Here is a 22,237-nt window from a genome sequence, read left to right on the forward strand (position 1 = left end):
TGAGCTCTCAATCTGGAATGAAGTGGAATCCCCGAAAATGGAGAGATCCCCCGCTATATATAGCCTCTGCCAAGATTTGAATTCTGTCAGGCGGCACCTATGTACGGCCCGTACCAATTTGGTACGGCCAGGCCGTACAAGGTGGGAAGAAGGCTGAAACGGCTAAGTTTGGTACAGGCCGTACCAAGTTTGGTAAGGGCCGTACCAAGGTGTCCAAAAACGCCGTTTCTTCGTGTATTTTGCTCCAATCCTGCAGAAAACAAACAAACTCTCAGCAGTACCAAATTCTAAGAATATATCAATGAAATGCACATGGTTTTGACAATTTGGAACATGGATTTGGTATGAAATCAAGTCAAATATAGGCTAAATATGCGAGGTATCAATGGCCTTAAGCAATCACCGCGGCAATGGTACAAGAAATTTGACTCATTTATGGTGAGTATTGATTTCCATCGTTCCAATTATGATAGTTGTGTTTATTTCAAGAAGTTGGATGGTGGGGATTTTGTTTACTTGTTGCTCTATGTGGATGACATGTTGATTGCATCCTCAAACTTGAAAGAAGTTAGGAGGTTGAAAGAGCAATTAAGTTCGGCATTTGAGATGAAAGATTTGGGGGCCGCCAAAAGGATTCTCGGGATGGAGATCACAAGGGATAGGTCCAAAAGAAAGTTGTTTCTTTCACAAAAGAGTTTTGCCGAGAAAGTGCTACGCCGTTTTGGCATGAAGAAAGCAAAGATTGTTTCAACACCTCTTGCAGCGCATTTCAAGCTTTCGGCCGCTTTAAGCCCAAAATCTGATGCTGAGAAGAAATATATGGAAAAGGTTCCATATTCGAGTGCAGTCGGGAGTCTCATGTACTTGATGGTGTGTACTCGACCCGACATTGCTCAAGCTGTTAGTGTGGTAAGTAGATATCTCTCTTGTCCCGGGAAAGGGCATTGGGAAGCGGTGAAATGGATCTTCCGCTATTTGAGAGGTACTATTGATGCTCGTTTGGAGTTTGGTAATGGCAAGACACTAACCGGTTATGTGGATGCGGATTTTGCGGGTGATTTAGACAAGAGGCGTTCTTTGACGGGTTATGTTTTTACCCTTGGAGATTGTGCAATTAGTTGGAAGTCTACACTTCAAGCCACTGTTGCACTCTCAAGTACCGAGGCCGAATACATGGCAATTACTGAGGCTATTAAGGAGGCTATTTGGCTCAAGGCATTTGTTGGTGAGATGTTTTCTTTCGAGGGTCCTATTACGGTGTTTTGTGACAACCAAAGCGCGATACATTTGACCAAGGACCGCATGTACCATGAGAAAACAAAGCATATTGACATTCGGTACCATTTTGTTCGAGATGTGATCTCGGAAGGCAAGGTTGCCGTGAAGAAGATTGGTACCAAGTCGAATCCGGCCGATATGCTCACAAAGCATCTTCCAATTGCAAAGTTTAAGCTTTGTTCAAGTTTGGTGTCGGTTTGTTTCTAGCTAGTTTGAGCTAGTTTTGTTTCTAGCATGTTGCTAGTGTATCTTTATGTTTGCTTTATGCATTTGCTTTATGTTTTAGTTTATTTTAGATGCAATTTGGTTCAAGGTGGAGATTGTTATGTTTTGACCCAAATTGCTATTCGGGCCCATTGGGCTTTGTATCTTTAATATGTAGTCTCTTGTCATGAGAGAGAACTAAGTCTAATCAGAATATCATTTTCAGTTGTCTCTGTCTCTTACTCTCTTTCTCTTCTCAAACCATAGAAAACCTAACAAGACCGAACCGGACCGTTTACAAAACAATCGTCTGTCGTCGGAAAAGAATAAAAAAATTGCTATGAACAAGAAAATCACTGCTGTAAATTATAACTATTTTGAGATTTTTTTCAAAACGATATCCATTTATAATTTTTGTTTTAAATGTTACAAATAAATTAATCGGTCCCGACATGACGAGGCAACGTGGCATCCACCGTACCTGGATGTGGAACCGTCTCGGGGAAGCCAACGACACTCCGACTTACACTAACGGTTTCGGGTTTCAAATGCATTTTGGTAGGCATTCCAGATCCTTCTTAATAATACACTACATTAGGGCTACAAACGAATCAAACCAAATCAAACTTATCTAGTTTGAATTTGAATTTGAATAAGATTCGAACCGAATTAGAATTGAATGAGTTAATTGTAATTTCTTTTACGAATCGAAATCAATTGAATTACGAACTGCGAGCTTTTGTTGACAGCCCTACCATCCTTAGTTATTTTTTGAAAATTGAATAGTTTAAACTAAGCATTGCGTTGGATCTTATTATCTGATCATATCACGTATGACGTATCTATTTATATCTATTTGAAATGAAATCTTGATTTTTCACTGAGCCACTAGCGTTGCTCTAATTTAAACGGTACATGTTAATTTGAGATTTTCGAACGAACTATATCCAGTTTGAGTTTGAGTTTGAATAAGATTTGAACCAAACTAATTTAATTTGTTTCAGAACAAAATTTAATTGAATGAGTTAGTTGCAAAAAAAAATTAAATTGAAGTAATCAAATCACGAACTACGAGCTTTTTTGACAGCCCTACACTACAGTACTACACTCTTAATACAATAGTCAATATGGATGTCGAAAAAGAAAACAATGGTTTGTATTATTATTTTCTGCTAATTAGGATATGAGGATAAAATTGTATTTTAGTCTCCAATTAGAGGGAATGATAATGAATTAAATTAATTGTAGAGAAGATTATTAGAATTAAATATTTAAAAATACGAAATATTCTTAAATTTCGAAAGAAAAATAAGTAATTTCGAAACCTTAATTGAAAATTAAGGAGACAATTTCAAAAATTTCAGAGTCGAATAAATACTAAACCCGTAAAAATAACAAGAACCGATCAGTCCATAGCAAGACTTTACTTTCTTTTTTAATTTATTTTAATGCTCATTTAAAATCAAAACTGTTTTTCTTATATTAGTCTTGAAGAATGTATAGAAAGAATACTACAGTAACAGAAGTATCCAGATAGCTACTTTAAATCCGATAACATCAAATCGCAGTACGATTCTAAATTGATTTTACCAAAAGCTACTTTAGAGGGGGAATGCGGGTTCGTATCCTCTGAGATATCTCAAATTTTGCGTGACCGACGTGTCCGGTGCCTATTCGGGGGTGATGTAGGGGGTCTTATGTGTGCTTTGAGATTCGTGCAGATAGTATTTAAACGGTTGGGATTTTCCAAAAAGTCACGCAAAGTTTGAGATATCTCAGAGGATACGAATTCGGGGAATGCGACCCACTCAGCACAACCAATTTCTCTGTGGCTGGAACGAACAAGTAACGCGCAACCTGACACTGCTGACACCTTAATTGTCAAAGAAACCTGTGTGTCAGTGATAAACCACAGGAAGGAGTAACGTTTGACAATATCTAGAAGATCTTTATTCTTTTGGCCTCTTCCCCTCCCCGACCCGACTCTGAGATACCTCATATTTTACGTGACCGACGTGTCCGGTGCCTATTGGGGATGGAACGGGGCCCAGTATTAACTAAGCCTTGAGATTCGTGTATAACGCATTTGAACGGATGAGAGTTTCCAAAAGTCACGCATAATATGAGATATCTCAGAGAATTCCCCGAACCCGGCGTCAGGTAAATATTTTAACACAATAGGTTTTGCTACATGCAGTGCACGGACTATATAATTAAAACGGAGCTGAATTAAGTTCGTGCGCTGCATGAATCAAAAAATGCTCTGTTAAATATTAACCCGTGGTTACCTCTCTTTGGAACCAGAACTGATGTGCCTAGTACGATATAAGTAAATTTCTCTCGCCTCTTCTCCGACTCAAAACCCCTCTCTCTCTCTCTGAAGGCTATCAATCAGTCTTGTTTGTGAGCGGCGTTTAGAAGATACGACAATGGCGAGCCCGCCGCAGCCATGGAAAGCGGAGTACGCCAAGTCGGCGCGATCGTCGTGCAAGACCTGTAAGAGTGCCATCGGAAAAGACCAATTACGCCTCGGGAAGATGGTCGTCGCTACCCAGTTCGATGGTTTCATGCCTGTACGAATTTCTCTTTTTTTTTGGAAAATAGTAGACTTTGCTGCCGTGTTTTGTTTTGGTTACAAATTATTGTTTTGAGTTATTTTTCTTTGTTTTGGTTTTCTACATTTCCTGACGTAAAGCGACAGTTTTTCCTTACTGAAATTTTACTCACCAAATTTCGAACAATTTTGGTTTTAATCTGTCTATGTTTTTCCTTTCTTTGCTTTCTTAGTTGTCCAATGTGTTGTTGAAAGTTCAATTTTTGCCTTCGGGTTTTTGTCTCTTTTTATCTTTTCTAGAAAGAATGTGACTTCTTACTGGAAAGAATGAGCGCAAATAGCTTAAAATTTGAAATGTACATTGTGATTTTTGGTTGAACTATTATCAACAATCAGCCTTTTTTTGTCCTACTTATATTATTTTTATTGGTGCTATCTTTTCCTTTGTTATTATTTTGCAGATGTGGAATCATGCAAGTTGTGTCTTGAAGAAGAAGAACCAAATCAAAGCGTTAGTATCCTTTAGCAATGCCTAAATTTTATGTCATTCCACCTATGTTTTCATATCAGAAATTGTATGTGAATTGATTCTAAAAAAATTTGTAGCTTGCATTGTTTTGAAATTTTTGACATATTTGTTCATTTTGGGCAATTTTGAAGACAAAAAGTATAGAAAAAGATTAATGGGGCAGGTTGAAAACTAATTTCAAATGAATGTCTATTGAGACATTAGGCTAGGTGATGTGGAGGGAATTGACTTGCTGAGGTGGGATGATCAAGAGAAAATAAGAAAATACATAGACGAGGGTTCCTCTGGTGCATCATCAGTGCCAGCTGGTGCCTCGTCGTCATCTTCTACTGTTTCGAATGATGACTGTGCAATTGACGCGTCTCCTTCTTCTCGCGCATCTTGCAAGAAGTGCAATGAAAAGATTCAAAAAGGAACTGTATGTTATCTTTCTTACAAACAATTGGGAGATTGGGAGCATTTTAGTTTAGATAATATGTTAGTTTAGATGCAAGGATTGTTGTTATCACAAGTATTAGTGTATGGAGCATTTCAAACAAAGAGGAGGGTTCAAATGCCTCCATCATACCTCCACCTTTTAATTTTCTAATAACAAAAATTGTAAAATTTATGTCAAAATAAAATATAAAATAGTTAGATGTGATCTATATTATTTTCTCTACATGCACATAAAAAATTGTCACTTTTTCAATTTTGGTTTTGTATGAATCATCAAGTTGAAAAATCAACATCCAAAATCTATCCACGTCGGTGTATTTTTGCAAGCTCTTGATACTAATAAAAACTAAATCAAATGCCGTGGGTTTTTTACTTGTGCATATAGAAAATGATACAGATCATACCTAACAGTTCTATTTTGACATTAAAGTTTTAAATTTTAAGTTATCGTAGCTCTAAAAATGGAGGCATTTGAACCCTCCTCTCATACAAAACCAAATGCTCCTTGTCTTTAGATGTTATTGGTTTGCTTTATTTGGCCTAATAGAGCATTAAAAAAGACTAAGTAATGCATATTTTCTTTACCAGATTCGTGTCTCAACAAAGCGAGAGGGAAAGGGGGCCAAGGGCCTACAGTGGTACCATGTGAATTGCTTCATAGAGATGTCGCCTTCTACAGATATAAAAAAAGTATACGGTTGGGACAAACTTGACCCTGAAGAAAAAGAAAACATTCTTTCCCTTCTTAAGAAAAAAAATACTGTTAATGAAGAAGGTAAGTAACTGTCACATACTATTTAGCTATTTTCTAGTTATAGGTTTGTATTTGATCATGCATAAAGCATTATAATATCTTGATTAGCTTTGCAAAATATAAATCTCATTTTTATGTTAAGCATAATATTTCTTGTTTTGTATGTGTAATATGTTATACTTTGGTACTTTCTGTGAATGACATTTCCTTTTATCATTTATTAATTTGCTTAAATTTTTTCTGAAGATGAGAAAAAGGATTCCAAGGGAACTAAACGTAAGAAAGGTGTGTCTGATGAGAAACCGACAACCAAAGCTCCAAAATTAGAAGAGACTAGTTCCCGGAAAGTCGATGCCAGTAAATCAGGCTTGTCAGACTCAGGCCTTGAAAAGAAGCTGAAGGAACAGAACGAACTGCTTTGGAGCATAAAGGATGAGTTGAAAAAGAAGGTGTCAACTGCTGAGATGAGAGAAATGCTTGAGGAAAATGAGCAAGGTTCCTCTGTATCTGAATATGACCTAAGAGACCGTTGGTAAATTCTGTACTTCTGTTTAAGATGAACTTTTAAATGAGCAGGACATGCCAGATTGCACTTTCTTTTTATCTGGAAACCCAATTAGAAAGCATTTGTATCCTCTGAGATATCTCGAACTTTGAGTTGATCTGTGGAAAATCTGGACTGTTCAAATCCTTTCTGCATGAATCTCAAAGCACAGTAATACTGACTCCCTGCATTACGAGTAGGCACCGAAAATTTTTTTGGCCCAGCTTTAGATAAATTGCAAATTTGAGATATCTCAGAGGATACAGACTCATTAAGAAGGACCATACGAGCAAATTTATAAGCAATTTAATGTATAATGACTGCATATATGTACGTTAGTTTTTTAGAATTATATAGTAATCTTATTAGTTCTCTTATTAGTAATAAGAGATTGATTCATCAGGTTGAGTGCAGGTGCGAACCTTACCTTCCTGACCTGAATTGCCAAACTATACTGATTGCTTCATGTCACATATTTGTTCAGATATTAAAATTCAGTTTTGGATGTACTATTTATGTCTACCTTGATGACTTAGACCTTTGATCTGCATGCATGTAGTGCTGATGGAATGCTGTTCGGCGCATTAGGTCCTTGCCCGATATGTTCTGGTTCAATCAGATATGCCGGTGGGCAGTATAAGTGCCATGGTTACGCATCTGCTTGGAGCAAGTGCTCATATTCCACTAGCGATGCTGTTCGTCTAAAGGGCAAGTGGAAGATTCCAGAAGGCACGACCAATGAATTTCTACTAAAAGTAAACTGCGTTTTTTTTCCTGTTATTTACATAATTTAGTGCTCTCTCTCTCTCTCTCTCTCTCTCTCTCTCTCTCTCTCTCTCTCTTCTTGTCCATTTAGTACAGCTTAATGATTAACTTCACAACACACTTAATAGTGTTTGCTCCTTTGATTGTCTCCTTTGGATAAGCAAGAAATAAGGGTTAATGTGGGCATTTTTTTTCTTCTGAAAAATGGGGATGAAATGGCTATGGTAGGGTGTACAGTATAATACATATATCTTAAAAGGGTTCTACATATTATCTGAGATTTTTAAATGTTACACATATACATATATATTCATTTTGTGTGTTCCTATACAGTGGTTCAAGTCACAGAAGGTGAAGAAACCAAGCCGAATTCTTCCCCCTCTAACTCCTTGTAGCTCAGTCATGAACCACCCAAATACTCAGTCATCTGCTGCTGAAGGATTGAATAAATTGAAAGTTGCTTTATTGGCAAAATCTGATGAAGATATTGTAAGTTCATTTTATAAAACTTCCAATACTAGTTTTAGTTCATATAACTCTTTTTTTTTTGTTAAAATCTTCCATTTTACTTGGTCTTAATATTTTTCTTTAAGGAGGACTGGAAACAAAAAGTTAATGCTGCTGGAGCCAGCTTCCATGCAAATGTTAAGAAAGGTACTTGTGTGCCCTTAATGTTTGTTTTATTTATTTTTAATCATTTGATTCTCTTTTTAACCCCTCAAGTTCCATTGATTGCTTTGTAATAGTTAAACAGTCCATTTGGACCTATTTAGCACCTACCGTTTTCTTCCAGTTGAGAATGGATAGAAACCTAGTTTATTGAAAATGCTGAAGAGTACACGTTCCAAAATAGAAACTTCTTTACTTCAGCAACCGAGACAGAAAGCATATGGTACTTCAAGGGTGAATTGTAATTAATTCAAGAATATAACTTAACTATAGCTCAATTTAATAAATTAGTTTCTGTTGGATGCAGATACAAGCTGTTTGGTTGTTTGTGGAGAGCTTCCTGATGAGGATCTTGAAATAAAAAGAGCAAGGTTTTTGTTAAAACATTCCCAGCGCAATTGAACTTATTCAACATATTTAAACATGAGGAGGGTTCAAATGTTCCATATTCTGTGCCTCCATGCGTCCACTTTTTTATTTTCTATTAACAAAAATTCTAAAATTATATGTCAAGATAAAACCATTAGATGTGATCTGTATTATTTTCTCTACATGCACATAAACAATTATCACTTTTCGATTTTGGTTTTATATGAATCAATAGGTTGAAAAATCAACTTCCAGAATTTATCCACATCGGTGTTGTTTTGCAAGCTCTTGATACTAATTAAAACAAAATTGAAATGTCGTAATCTTTGCTATAGCTCATATCTAACAGTTTTACTTTGACATTTAAGTTTTAAATTTTAAGTTATTGTAGTTCTATAAAATGGAGGCATTTGAACCCTCCTCTTTTAACACACTGTTGAGTCTTTTATTATTTTTGCTATTCATTGATTCTCTAGGAGGATGAAAGTACCAATTGTAAGGGAAGAATACCTGGAGGAATGCCTGAGGAAGAAACAAAAGCTTCCCTTTGATATGTACAAAGTTGAGTCGGCCTTAGAAGCTTCTAAAGGTGTTGTCACGGTCAAAGTCAAGGGAAGGAGTGCGGTGCATGAAGCGTCTGGTTTGCAAGATACCGGTCACATTCTTGAAGTTGGCAAAAGCATATACAACACTACTTTGAATATGTCTGATTTGTCTACTGGTATTAACAGGTAACTAACTATATTTCCTTTTTCCAAGATTATAGCATGCACTATTTGTGCATTTGCAATGAACACCTGATACTCCCAATGGAAAGGTTAAACTCTGCTTAAGTTCGATGAATCTGCCTTCCATTCTAGAATACTGTTCTTAAATTGCTACAAGGATTACGAGTGAAATGGTAATTTTTCACTCGATACTTCTAATAGTTGAGTGTTCATTTGCAAGTAACCTAAAAAGTTTGTGAATGGATAGCATTTATATATATCTCTCTTTTTAATGTCATATACTCTCGTCTTCTGTGAAGCTATTACATTCTTCAAATCATCCAAGAGGATAATGGATCGGATTGCTATGTGTTTCGTAAGTGGGGTCGTGTTGGTAATGAAAAAATTGGAGGTACAAAACTGGAAGAGATGTCGAAGGACGATGCAATTCATGAATTCAAAAGACTGTTCCTTGAGAAAACTGGGAATCCATGGGAAGCCTGGGAACAGAAAAAGAACTTTGAGAAGCAACCTGGCCGATTCTTCCCCCTTGATATTGTATAAATTTACATTTATGATTGGTTATTGATTATTAATTATTGAGTAAATTACACATGATCCCTGTAATTAGGATGCTCCATTTTGGTCTCATCTTACTTCACATGGATAAACCAAGAAAAATCTCTGAGTACACATTAATTTGGTCTATCCTATGCACATTTTTCCTCAATTTTCACTTGTTCTTAAATTACATAAAATTCTGTTCATTATTTTTTGACTGGACATACAAGAAGGTAATTCATACATATCAAGTACCAAAATGAGAAATTTACCAACTTTGAGGACCAATACATAAAAACTATAATACTTAGAAGGACAAGCCAAGTTATTATGGTAACTAGAATTGGGTTTAGTAAAAGCCAAGTTAGCTGCTAATTTGGACTCTTTCTGATATAACTTTTGATACACTGTATTTGTTAGACCATACTGGGGCCACACCAAATATTAGTGTGGATTTTATGAGAATGCTTTTCAAACTGCGAATGATGTATATTTCAATTGATTGTAGGATTATGGTGTGAAACAAGCACCAAAGAAGAAAGACCTTAGCACCTCAAAGAGCTCACTTCCTCCTGAGTTAGTTGAACTCATGAAGATGCTTTTTAATGTCGAGACATACAAGTACATTTCTTTTTGCTTTGAATTTATTTAACCAATATAAAGCAAGGTTACTTCCTCCTCAGTTAGTTGAACTCATGAAGATGCTTTTTAATGTCGAGACATACAAGTATATTTCTTTTTGCTTTGAATTTATTTAGCCAATATAAAGCAAGGTTTACCATACAGTCGATACTATGTGCACAGGGTTAATAGGAGTGAAGCTATGCTACTTTGCAAAGCGCGGATCGGTGCATGCTATGGATTCATATCTCCATTTTTAAAATTCAAATAGTCGATATGAACCGTTCAACATGATCTCCATATGAAAATGTACTAAGAGACGAAATTTTATATTTTTTTAGTATTTTTTTGCTATTTTTTAGTAGGTAGAAAATCACTCTTTTGGATGGTTTAGAATTTTTAGATCAATTGATTTTCGACTTATCTATAAAAATAGTAAAAAAGTTTAAAAAAATATAAAATTTGATCTACAAGTACATTTTCGTATGAGATCATGTTGAACAGTTCAGATTGATTATTTTTACTTTGAAAATAGAGATATATGCATAGTACTGTAGCCTCACTCATAGTATAAAAACTATAACAGTGTTTTTCTGATAGTTGGTCTTTAAGTTTAGATGGAGATGGTGTTTAAGACTCTATTATGCTGACACAATCTTATGCCAAAGAGGCTGTAAAAAGATAAATTGAAAAAAAAATATGTATGGTGGTGGTGTTGCAGGTGGGGCTAGTACTAAACCAAATTTTATCTGACTGGTATCTGGTTTTGTAACACTCTATAGGATGCTGATCTTGATTGTTCATTTTTTTTTTCCTTCTGTTAATTCTAGGGCTGCATTGATGGAGTTTGAAATTAATATGACTGAAATGCCCCTTGGAAAGCTAAGCAAGCAGAATATACAAAAGGGTACGTGATATATTTTATATGAATTTCTATTGTTTCTTAGTCTTATTGTGATGATAATATGGAAGAATATTGATAATTTTGCCCATTGATTTTTCCTTTTTACTGTACAGGTTTTGAGGCATTGACTGAGATTCAAAATTTGTTGAGTGATAACAGTAACAATGACCCTGCAATCAAAGAGAGCATGCTTGTTGCAGCCAGTAATCGATTTTTCACACTTATACCTTCCATACACCCTCACATTATTAAAGATGAGCTTGACTTTAAGACCAAAGTATGTAATGTTTAGTTCTATACTTGCATGTCATCTCAAAATTATCATTTCTTGCTTTTCTATTTTTATTTTATTTTATAGAGAAATTTATTTTTGCCCCTACAAAACATCAAATTGGATTTAGCCCTGCAAAAAGAGAACACCTCGTGCACAAAAACATCAAAAGCTCCATTATTACTCTTTGAGTTATCTACAAAAAAAATTCAGTTAACTTCTAGGTTTACATCATATATTTTCATCTTTTGTAAGAATTTTAGAATTGGGAGAGGTTACACGTGAAGTTGACCCTCCTACAGTTCTCATTTAATATATGTTCTCGGTTGAGACTTTATGTTTTTATCGACATTTCAATAGATTTCTTCTGCAAATACCACCAATTTATAGTGAGAATTTACACTAAACCACTGATGATATTGTAATACTCTTTACTGAAAAATAATTTGATAGGATTTTTTTAACATGTTGTCCATTCCACTTCTTTTATTTTATTTTTGTTCCCAAGGTGAAAATGCTTGAGGCCCTTCAGGACATAGAAATTGCTTCAAGAATAGTCGGTTTTGGAGGCGATGATGATGAATCTCTAGATGCTAAATACGAGAAGCTCAAATGTCTTATCAATCCTTTGCCCCATGATAGTGATGATTATAAACTAGTCGAGAATTACTTATTGAATACCCATGCTCCTACTCACAAGGTATTACACTACTAGAGACACAGAATCATACCCACCCGAGTATTTACTGTTTGTCTTTCTTTCTTTTTTTTATTTATAATCTTGGCTTCTCTTTCTATTGAATTGAGATTTAACATCGAGTTTGGCAAGGGATACACTGGACGTGCACAGTACTGGTATGAAATAGTAGTGAACTCTTGATAGATCAGGCAGTACTGTACTGAGTTGCTTATGACTTCTTATCTCAGCTCACCAGATCTAAGACCCAAATTTTCAGAGCATGGACTCATTTGCAAATGCAATGAGTATTGTGTTATATGGAAATACAGCATGGTCGTATATTATGATTCTAAGCAGAACAAAGTAAAAAAAAATTTATGCGTACTTAACTGTGCTTGATGGTCTATTATGGTTGCCTGGCAGGATTGGAGCCTAGAATTAGAAGAGGTTTTTGCTCTTGAAAGAGAAGGAGAGACTGATAAATATGCTTCTTACCGGGACAAACTTCAGAATAAGATGCTTTTGTGGCATGGTATTATAACTGACTGACAATTTTTCACAACAATAGTACCTATGGTCTTTATTAATAATACATTGATTGGTTCTTTCCTAATTTTAATTTGTAAATTCAGGTTCAAGATTGACAAATTTTGTGGGTATTTTGAGTCAAGGCCTGAGAATCGCACCTCCAGAGGCCCCTGCTACTGGATACATGGTTTCCATTCTCTCTCTCTCTCTCTCTCTCTCTCTCTCTCTCTCCCTCACCCTCACTCTGCATGTGTCTCTTTGCCTACATAACATCATAATATCGTGCACATCACAATGTGACAAGTATCTTGTATGAACATCCAATTTCATTGAAAAATATCACAGGTTCCCTTGTGCTTGTTACTTTTGGGGTAACCCAGTGAGGAAGCAGGGCTAGTTTGGGTATCTTTTGAAATGACAGGAACCAGTAGGGTATGGAGGAGTTCATGTTTTTTCGGGTTATGGATGATATTTTCATTGTTTTGTAGGGATGAGCTTCATAAATTTTGCATGCTGGTTCTTGTAAAGTTGTCCGTTTTTCTTTAATCTGATATTCTCTAGAGCTAAATTATGCCTCGAGTGGTATGAATTGTACAAATGAAAGGAAAAAGAAAGGATAAAAGGAAAATATTTTTTTTTAATGACAACTGGAATTCAAAATGACATTTTTTTTTTCTGTTAACTGGCACATGCTGAACCATGGTATAAATATCTAGGTTTTGAATAAACATTGATTTCCGCAGCAACTCTTATCTTGCGAACATTTGTGTTTGCATTTCCAACTTATAGGAGCTTGATGTTTTGTTAACTTGTGAAAGTTTCCTTTGTTCAATTTTTTTTTATAGTTTGGGAAAGGTGTATACTTCGCAGACTTGGTTAGCAAGAGTGCACAATACTGCTTTGTGGACAGAAAAGATCCAGTCGGATTAATGCTTCTTAGTGAGGTTGCTCTGGGAGAGATGTATCAGCTGAGAAGTGCCAAGGTAAGTCAAAAGAGCACTGCTGTTGTTTTCCATAAGTTCTGTCAGGTCAGGTCAGGTTAGGTCATTGAAATTTCAGACAATATTCAGGTCACACATTATATCATTTCTGGTTATAGTCATTGTAGATTCATTTTAATTCAGGTTTTGTTATCTTTGCAAGGTTGATCTCTATTTTTGTTTTACTGAGTTCTGATCTGGATTAGATTTATGGGTCAATTGATTGGAGTTGCAGTTGAGATTTTTCTTGGGTTTTGTTTAGATTTGTTGGGTCATAGTTGGTTTGGGCTGTGCTTCAAAGTCGTGTTGGGATTCGGTATTTTTTTTGTTGATAATGTTTACTGGAGTTTCAGTTAAAAGGTTTTTCCCTGATCAGGTTTCGGTTAGTTTTTTTCATTTTACTGAGTTTGGTTGCCAAATGAAAGCCGAGTTTGGGTCGATCAGGTCTGGCAGGAAGGGGTGTTCATTGGGTCCAGTTAATTTGGTTTTCAACCGAACCAAAAAGTGTGGATTAAATAATTTGGTTATTTGGTTTAATTGGAGCGGTTTGGTTGAATTTTTGAATTACTTCGGTTTTTTCATATTTGGTTCTGTTTAGATTTTTCAAAACTGAAAAGACCGAACCAACCAAACTCTATATGGTTCAAATCCATGCTTCATATAATGTCTGTAATATCAACAATTTATATTTTGGTTTCGATATTTTAGAACATATACATATTTGTATGGAATTGAACAGTTTACACAATGTCAGCAACTGTATATATAATTCATATTTATTTCTATGATTATTAAATGTATTTGTGTGTGTCAAGTTGAGAGGTCTGTGTTTAGGTCAAGTTGGTTTTAGTTTGATTGGATTGGGTCAGATTCGGTTCAATTTTAATGAAGTTCAGTTTAGTACTTGGTATTAGTACTGCCATGTCTCACTGATGCCAGAATTAGATTGAAAGACTTAAAAAGTTAAAATAAACTTAAAACCGGACGACTAAGAATTACTTACTGCCTGGTATTGCACCAATTGACACGTCACTAAGGTGACTTGATGCAATTATTTGAATGGTTGTGTAGTATATGGATAAGCCGCCCAAAGGGAAGCACTCAACAAAAGGCCTGGGGAAGACGGTGCCGCTTGAGTCAGAGTTTGTCAACTGGAGAGATGAAGTGGTGGTGCCATGTGGTAAACCCGTTCCATCTAAAGTCAAAACATCTGAGTTAATGTATAACGAATACATTGTCTATGATACTGCCCAGGCAAGTCATTTGTTTCTCTTGCTTTGCTTCTCTTTCTATCTCCTATTTCTGTGAAATTACTTAAATGTCCTTGGTTTTGGCAGGTGAAGATGCAGTTCTTGCTTAAGGTCAAGTTTCATCATAAGAGGCGATAATATTGTATTTGCGTAGACTAGTTTAGTATATTTTGATGCTCTCTCTCTCTCTAGAGCATTTTGTGGTCAAAGTCTGGCCAGAGCAGAGAGCAATCCAGCAACAGCCAAAGTGCTTAATCAAATTTTTTGTTGAAAGGATGATTCCTGTATATATTCCTGTGGTTTTATTACTTAGTTTTTATAAGTTTGTGTCTTATGATGTAACCGACACACATCTCATGTTAAAAATCATGCCTTTTTGGCATCTAAGAAATTCATGTGCAAACTCGTTCTTTCTATACCTGTTTAACCTCATGTTAAATTTTGATATAACTTGAAAACTTTATATCCCGTGCATAGTGCAACATATATAGAGTGATTTATTCTTCATATTTTAAATTAATTGTCGTTTTTTGTCAATCAAAGAAAAAACTAAAGAAGAGCATATCAAGCCCCGTGCTAATCAAAATCCCCACTCTCATGCCGATATTTTCCTCGAAACTCAGACAAGTTTAGTAACATTTTATGACGTAAAGCTCAGAAAGCTAGAGGAAAATAAGCTAAAAAAACTAAGTATAGTGACCTAACAAAAATATCTCCTTTAAGAAAAATATATCATTTTCTAATTGACAAGGATACGTGTGACTTTGACATCTAGAAAACCTTCCCAGCCGCTGCTCTAAAGAAAAAATACTTGGGCATCTAGAAATAGGGTGAAAACGGATCCGATACAGAGCGGATAGTGATAAAATAAAATCTGTATCCGTTATTATTTTTTTGGATACTTACATATACATATTAAATATTAGATGAATACAGATACGGAACCGATATTTATTAAAAAAATATCAAAATTTATAATACTTATCTAATTATAATGGTGAATGATATAATTTTTTTTTTCATAATATATATCAAGGTTCTAAATAGCGCACTATAGCGTTTTCAGACCATAAAAGTTATGGTGCTATAGCAGTGCTATTTTTTTAACCAGTCCGCTATGATGCGATAAACATTATTTAAACATTTGATATATATTAAACTATATGGTAGAGATTAATTTTCAAATACATATCAAATACGGATCGGATATTATCCGCTCCATTTTCACCCCTATCTAGAAATATTGAGAAGAGCAAACAATTTTTATTAGCAAATAATACAAATTATTTTGATTCAAATTAGATATTTTGTAAGTCTTAAGAAAATAATGCTAACATTTACCTTTATCTAATAGGGACGTCAATTTCTATACGAAAAAAAAAAGCTTAGCGCATCAAATTTTAATTGTTGGAAAAATTAGATCCATGCCACTCCAAATCTCTGAATTTAGAAAAATATCACCTCAAAGTTTTCATTATGCTAAATACCACCCCAAATCTCATATATTTAGAAAAATGCCACCCTATACAAATTATTATACATTTGTATTTAAAAATAAACATAATATATTATATTTTGAGTAGTATTTTTGTATATTCCAATAATACCCTCACCCGTCTCCTCTCTTCCGTCTCCTCTCTTCCCCGTCTCCTCTCTTCCGTCTCCTCTCTTCCGTCTCCTCTCTTCGCCGTCTCCTCTCCTCCCAGTCGCAGCCACCCCAGTCGATCCTCTCCTCTCTTCCGTCGAGCCTCTCCTCCCAGTTTTCCTATTTATTGCAATATTACGAATGGATCTGTACTGGTTCCTGATACACTGGTACAATGTGCTCGGTGTTGGCATAAGATGATTCAATCACAGAAACAAAAAGGAATGAACGACTATCACTGGTCATTACCTATAATTCATGAATCAAGCAAAACAATTAAATTCAAATGAGTCACGAGAATAGGCCTGATATCAAGCTACAAATATTATACTTTCACTTGAGACCCAACCATTAATATAGAAATGAAGTATCGCCTCCTCCATGAGTCATGACAGAATCGGTCTCAACCATTAATATAGAAATGAAGTATCACCTAAGCCTCCTCCATGAATCATGACATAATCCTTCATGAGTCATGACCGAATCCTTCATGCAATTTATATTCCAGAATTGAGAAAGGGCTCACAGGAGAGGAATGGCGGAGAGGAGAGGAAGGCGAAGTGGAGAGGACAGTGGAGAGGAGGCGTGCGAGCCCAAGGTTGAGGCCAACGGAGAGGAGGCGAGCAGAGGTTTAGGGTTGGCGTTTCATCTGTTTAATAGCTTCGTTCTAGTAAAAGGAAATTTGGATCAAGGTTATTTTGGTAATTTCAGTTATTATGTAAATTGTTAAATTAAAATTATACATTAATACTGTATTAGTGACATTTTTCTGAATATATGAGATTTGAGGTGGCATTTAGGAAAATGAAAATTTTGAGGTGGCATTTTTCTAAATTCAGAGATTTGAAGTGGCATGAATCTAATTTTCCCTTAATTGTTTTAATTATTATATGAAATGCAACCATAAATAACTATTTGGATCACAGCATTTGCATTATGTGCTGACTGCTGAATGATATTTAAAGCACCAGTATACTAATTGCTTACGACAGTACGAAATATTTATAGCACTTTTGATGTTTGTGTTATGGTACACAATTTTTTGCATGAATATCCAAATTTAATACTGATAAATATGAATAAACTCGGTTTCAAAAAAATATATAGAGAGAGAGTGTGTGACTAATGTGCATTCGAATGTATACGGGCCGAAATATATATGGTCCAAATTTAACTTTTCAAAATCCAAACGGTTGATCCGAACCGTTCATCTTGTTCTCCATATTAATATGTACCTGGAGACCAAATTTTACATTTTTCTGAATTTTTTTACTATTTATTAAGTATTTTACAAAATTGTTGATCCAACAGTGGCTTAACAAAACAGTAAAATCAGCAGCCACCGTTGGATCAACAATTTTATAAAATACTTAATAAATAGTAACAAAATACAGAAAAATATAAAATTTGGTCTCCAGGCACATATTAATATGGAGAACAAGATGAACGGTTCGGATCGACCGTTTGGATTTTGAAAAGTCGAATTTGGACCGTATGTATTTCGGCCCATATACATTTGAATGCACATTAGTCACTCTCTCTCTCTCTCTCTCTATATATATATATGAATAAACTCACACATTTATATCTACCCCTAATACATCATCGGATCCGGTGATATATAATTATTGTCAAATAAGTTTTTGCACAAAATGATATTAAATTAATGCTGAAAATTTTAGAGAATTGTAATATAATTGATGCAAGGTTATGAGTGTAATGAATTAGTATACTAAGTGTGCTTATTAATATTTTATCAAAGATTTATATATACATTTGATAGTGGGATTCATGCATTACATTTGATTAGTAAGGCAACTCCATTTATGTGACCTACAAAATTAATGCTTGTCAAGAGGGAGAAAGATTAGGAAATGGTATATAGAAGGAACAAGCTATTTGATTGAGAATTTCCTGTTTGTCTATTTTGTAGAGCACTTGGTCAATAATTAATTAGAAAATGTACTATTCAGGCTACTAATGATGAAATTCTTGTTATGTGTACATTCCTAGTCAAAATCATTGAAGGGCCTAGGAAGCAAACTTTAAAAAATTCTCAAAATAATGAAAAAAAAAAAAGAGCAAATTTAAGTTAACAAGCTCCTTGCCTTGTCATTGAATGTGGACCATCAACTAAACATGTTCTCTATATAAACAAACTTAGCCTCATGGATTCTATCCTACTACCATGCCTCAACAACCAACTTAAATGCATTCCATCTTAGCTTAATTACTAGCAATCTAAACCAAAAGTCACTTCAATTCAATCCGAATTACTTGACGCATGCAATTATGACAAACAAATTCACAACCAACTTGTTTTCATGCCGTTGCATGTGGGTCAACGGACCGATCATAGTCGGTGCGGGTCCATCGGGCTTGGCAACGGCTGCTTGCCTGACAAAAAACGGTGTTCCTTATGTAATCCTTGAGCGATCCAATTGTATCGCCTCCTTATGGCAAAAGCGAACTTACGATCGCCTCAAATTGCACCTACCAAAACAATTTTGCCAACTGCCACTACTTCCTTTCCCCGAGGACTACCCCGAGTACCCTACAAAGAAGCAATTCATCAAATATTTAGAATTGTACCGAAATCATTTCAACATCGAGCCGCATTTTAATGAGCAGGTGCTTTCGGCAAGGTTTGATCGGGTTTCTGGATTGTGGAGGGTAGTGACATCTAGGAATAGATTTGAAGAGGTGGAATATATAAGCAGGTGGCTGGTTGTAGCTGCAGGAGAGAATGCAGAGTGTGTGATACCAGAGTTCGATGGATTGGATGATTTCAATGGAAATATATCACATGTTTCGGAATATAAATGCGGGGAGCGGTATCGTGGCGAGAAAGTTTTGGTTGTTGGTTGCGGAAACTCTGGCATGGAGATCTGTTTAGACCTTTGTGAGCACAATGCATTCCCTTCAATGGTTGTTAGAGATTCAGTAAGTTGAATATATCATGTATATAATATAAGTTTGCACAAAGGTCAAATGCCAACATCATATAATGAGTGCATAACCTAATCTCTCTTCTTTTGCCATGCATCAACTAGTAAAACCATGACATCATGTGCTTAATTTATATGTTCTCTCCTCTATTTATAGGTTCATGTATTGCCAAGAGAGATCTTCGGGAAATCGACATTTGAGACGGGGGTTTTACTAATGCAATGTTTTCCCCTTTGGCTAGTCGACAAAATCGTTCTCTTCTTAACATGGCTAGTTCTTGGAAGCACAGAGAGTTTGGGTCTAAAAAGACCAAGCAAGGGACCATTTGCATTGAAGAAAACCAAAGGGATAACACCGGTTCTTGACATAGGTGCTCTCAGTAAGATCAGATCAGGGGATATTAAAATTGTGCCAGCTGTCAAGAGGTTTTTTAAAAACAGTGTGGAGCTTGTCGATGGCAGAGTTGTGCCGGTAGATTCAGTGATCTTTGCTACTGGATATCGTACCAATGTTTTGGACTGGTTACAGGTATGTATGAGACACATCAATTGCTAGCAATATAAGATATAAAAGATTTCAGTGGCAGTTTGAAATAGGAGCAATTAGGAATTGGTGTATACTACCAGAGGAATATGGAGGAATACAACTCAAGCCTGTATTTAATACTTCCTTGAATAGAAGAAAAGTTTTTGAGGGTTGTATAGAAGAGAAAAGTTGCCTACTCATTTACAAAAAGAGCAATAAACAGAATTAGCAGTTCAGCAAAAAAAAAAAAAAAAATACTATTGAACTTAAACTTTATATATTGATCTTTTGTAAAAAAAAATTAAAAAAATAGCCATACTAATTAGTTTTATGTGTTTCATATAACGGCGTCATTCATTAAATGTACTTGTAACTTTTCTAATTTAGATTTTGTTCCATTCTCAGGAAAATGATTTGTTTAACAATCAAGGCTACACAAAGGAGATCGTGCAAATTGGCTCGAAAGGAAATTCCGGATTATATATTGTCGGATACAGTAAGAAAGGTCTTTTGGGTTGCTCCTCTGATGCAATTGAAGTTGCTATTGATATCAGCAGAGAGTGGAGAGAAGCAGCAGCAGATGCTAGCATGGCCTTATCATGCAAAAGGAGAAGCTGCTCAAATAAATGCATATAAATTGTAATTTATTAGCTAGTAGAATTTTTCTTTTTTTACATAATATAGAACCAAATTTTGAGGAAGCTTGGATATTGATGCTGCAATGAATGCAGCATTAATGAGGTGGTAAATAGTATTGTACAGTGAAATTTTATGAAAAACTTGCACGGTTGGAGAAAAAAAAAATGTTTCATTGTTATCATTTTTTTGGATATTAATTTTTATTAGAATCGAATATTAATGTAGGTTGCCACGCGCTGAAAAATCCAATAGATCACACTGTGCCATTGAACGATACTTTTCGAAAAAAACCATGTCGGCATCAATCATGATAGAATTCATAATTAATGTCTGACTAAAATATTATATTAACCTACTTCAAAGAAAATCATATATTAACATAGAGCTGCCTATTTTTTTCTGGAGCTGTGTGGATCAGATATTGAACTATTGATAGAGATAAGTCAGATCTAGATTTCTGCACAGTAATCAGTAGATCAATAATGAAATCATAATTTGCTACCAGTACAGCAGAGCTTGATTTAGGTGCCATTTCAGTCCTTGCAGGTTTAAAATTTGATGGAACCTGCTGAAACTTTGGCAATAAACAAGGACCAGATCAAATCTGAGAGATTAATAAATATTTATACATTAAAAACTACCTACTGTTTCAGAACCTTTTTTATATATGAAAAACACTGTTAGTGTTTCAGTAACTGCATTAAAGGGTTCTAGTCAAAAAGGAAAAATAATGAAAGTCTAAAAGATAAAGATGCTTTTGAGTTGAAGAATATAATTGAAGGCAGAGTTCTCAATTAACCCATAATTAAGCATCAGCTAATTTCAACCTTAAGTTAGATAACCATGCTGAAAGGGACATGAAAAACATGTAACCTGTCAATTGGAAGACGACCCGATCTCGTCTTCTTGCCATGGGAGTTAGTTGATACATTTGTTTCTTCGTTCCGCCATTTAAGGAGCCATCATCTTTCAGTACAGAGAACTTTAGCTATATTTATTGAATCCAATCATTCCCTTGACCTAAATCCAATGAATATTAATTTGGATTCAATTGTGGTCATCATTAGTAATCATGTTAATAAGGCTTTAAGTACCTTTCAAGCTTGTGTTAACAATTAACAATTAGCATATCTTTTGTAACGAGTAAATTTTTTTCAGACTTGCAGTAAAAATTCTGATATGGTAGTCTTATACCTTACAATATGTAATGAGTATCAGCATTTAATGTTAAGATGTTCTGACAAACAGTAATAGAGTGGATTCTCCAAAATCCAAGCCTAATTTAAAACATATCATGCATGATATACTCTATGCATGAATCTATCATACATATATGGTTTGCTTAATTTAAAACAAATTAGGGAATTTTAATTAATTAAGAACTGTATTTTGACAGGTCAAGTTGGATATTCTTTCTGGATTTAGCCTGTTCATAGCTGTATATGATAACAACATGGAATAAAAACGTATTTAATGAGGCCCAATCATGGTATTAAGATATATTTCGGCATTAAAAATAATGAGACCTAGCAATTCCTTGTTGGTAGTAGACAGATGCCAAAGTCATTATAAGTCTTAATGAAGTGATATTAATTATGGCACCAGAGTTCTTTGTGGTACCACTAGTGTCATATAGAAATGTAGCACACAGCAAAAAACATATACACCAAATTAATAGGTATAACAATAATAATATTAAATAAGAAAATGCCTGAAATATATCATGACTAGGGAAGCAAACGGACCGGATATTATCCGTCCGGATCCGTATCCAAAATTAGATATGAATATCCAATATCTGAATCCGTGCGAAGACGGATATGGATATGGTTTTAAATTTTCATTATCTGTATCCGAATAGTAGATATATACCA

General features: G+C 35.0%; 2 protein-coding genes across 2 annotated transcripts; both read left to right on the top strand.

Moving 5' to 3' along the window:
• The first annotated feature begins 3,784 nt into the window (after window positions 1–3,784).
• On the top strand, window positions 3,785–14,917 carry PARP1 (poly(ADP-ribose) polymerase 2). The gene is made up of 20 exons (XM_078319267.1): window positions 3,785–4,055; window positions 4,498–4,547; window positions 4,770–4,983; window positions 5,592–5,778; window positions 6,004–6,289; window positions 6,861–7,056; window positions 7,400–7,555; window positions 7,660–7,720; window positions 8,043–8,106; window positions 8,581–8,835; window positions 9,132–9,369; window positions 9,881–9,993; window positions 10,824–10,900; window positions 11,011–11,174; window positions 11,677–11,868; window positions 12,271–12,379; window positions 12,480–12,562; window positions 13,221–13,358; window positions 14,427–14,609; window positions 14,693–14,917. Exons 1-20 carry the CDS (start codon window positions 3,912–3,914, stop codon window positions 14,741–14,743), a joined length of 2,961 nt encoding a protein of 986 aa, XP_078175393.1. The 5' UTR covers window positions 3,785–3,911; the 3' UTR covers window positions 14,744–14,917.
• A 3,341-nt stretch (window positions 14,918–18,258) lies between these two features.
• On the top strand, window positions 18,259–20,440 carry LOC144548824 (putative indole-3-pyruvate monooxygenase YUCCA5). Its single transcript, XM_078297541.1, has 3 exons — window positions 18,259–19,193; window positions 19,356–19,727; window positions 20,130–20,440. The coding sequence occupies exons 1-3, from the start codon at window positions 18,543–18,545 to the stop codon at window positions 20,358–20,360; spliced, it is 1,254 nt and encodes a 417-aa protein (XP_078153667.1). The 5' UTR covers window positions 18,259–18,542; the 3' UTR covers window positions 20,361–20,440.
• The last annotated feature ends 1,797 nt before the right edge of the window (window positions 20,441–22,237 follow it).

Source organism: Carex rostrata, chromosome 2, assembly GCF_964058835.1.
Source record: "Carex rostrata chromosome 2, lpCarRost1.2, whole genome shotgun sequence".
Lineage (NCBI taxonomy): Eukaryota > Viridiplantae > Streptophyta > Magnoliopsida > Poales > Cyperaceae > Carex > Carex rostrata.

Excerpts from the sequence above, each read along its gene's own strand:
- PARP1 (XM_078319267.1), top strand. The coding sequence starts at position 3,912 with ATGGCGAGCCCGCCGCAGCCATGGAAAGCGGAGTACGCCAAGTCGGCG. Across the intron at positions 11,869-12,270 it reads CCCATGCTCCTACTCACAAG|GATTGGAGCCTAGAATTAGA; the intron begins GTATTACACTAC and ends GTTGCCTGGCAG. Across the intron at positions 12,563-13,220 it reads CCCCTGCTACTGGATACATG|TTTGGGAAAGGTGTATACTT; the intron begins GTTTCCATTCTC and ends TTTTTTTTATAG.
- LOC144548824 (XM_078297541.1), top strand. The coding sequence starts at position 18,543 with ATGACAAACAAATTCACAACCAACTTGTTTTCATGCCGTTGCATGTGG. Across the intron at positions 19,194-19,355 it reads CAATGGTTGTTAGAGATTCA|GTTCATGTATTGCCAAGAGA; the intron begins GTAAGTTGAATA and ends CTCTATTTATAG. Across the intron at positions 19,728-20,129 it reads ATGTTTTGGACTGGTTACAG|GAAAATGATTTGTTTAACAA; the intron begins GTATGTATGAGA and ends TTCCATTCTCAG.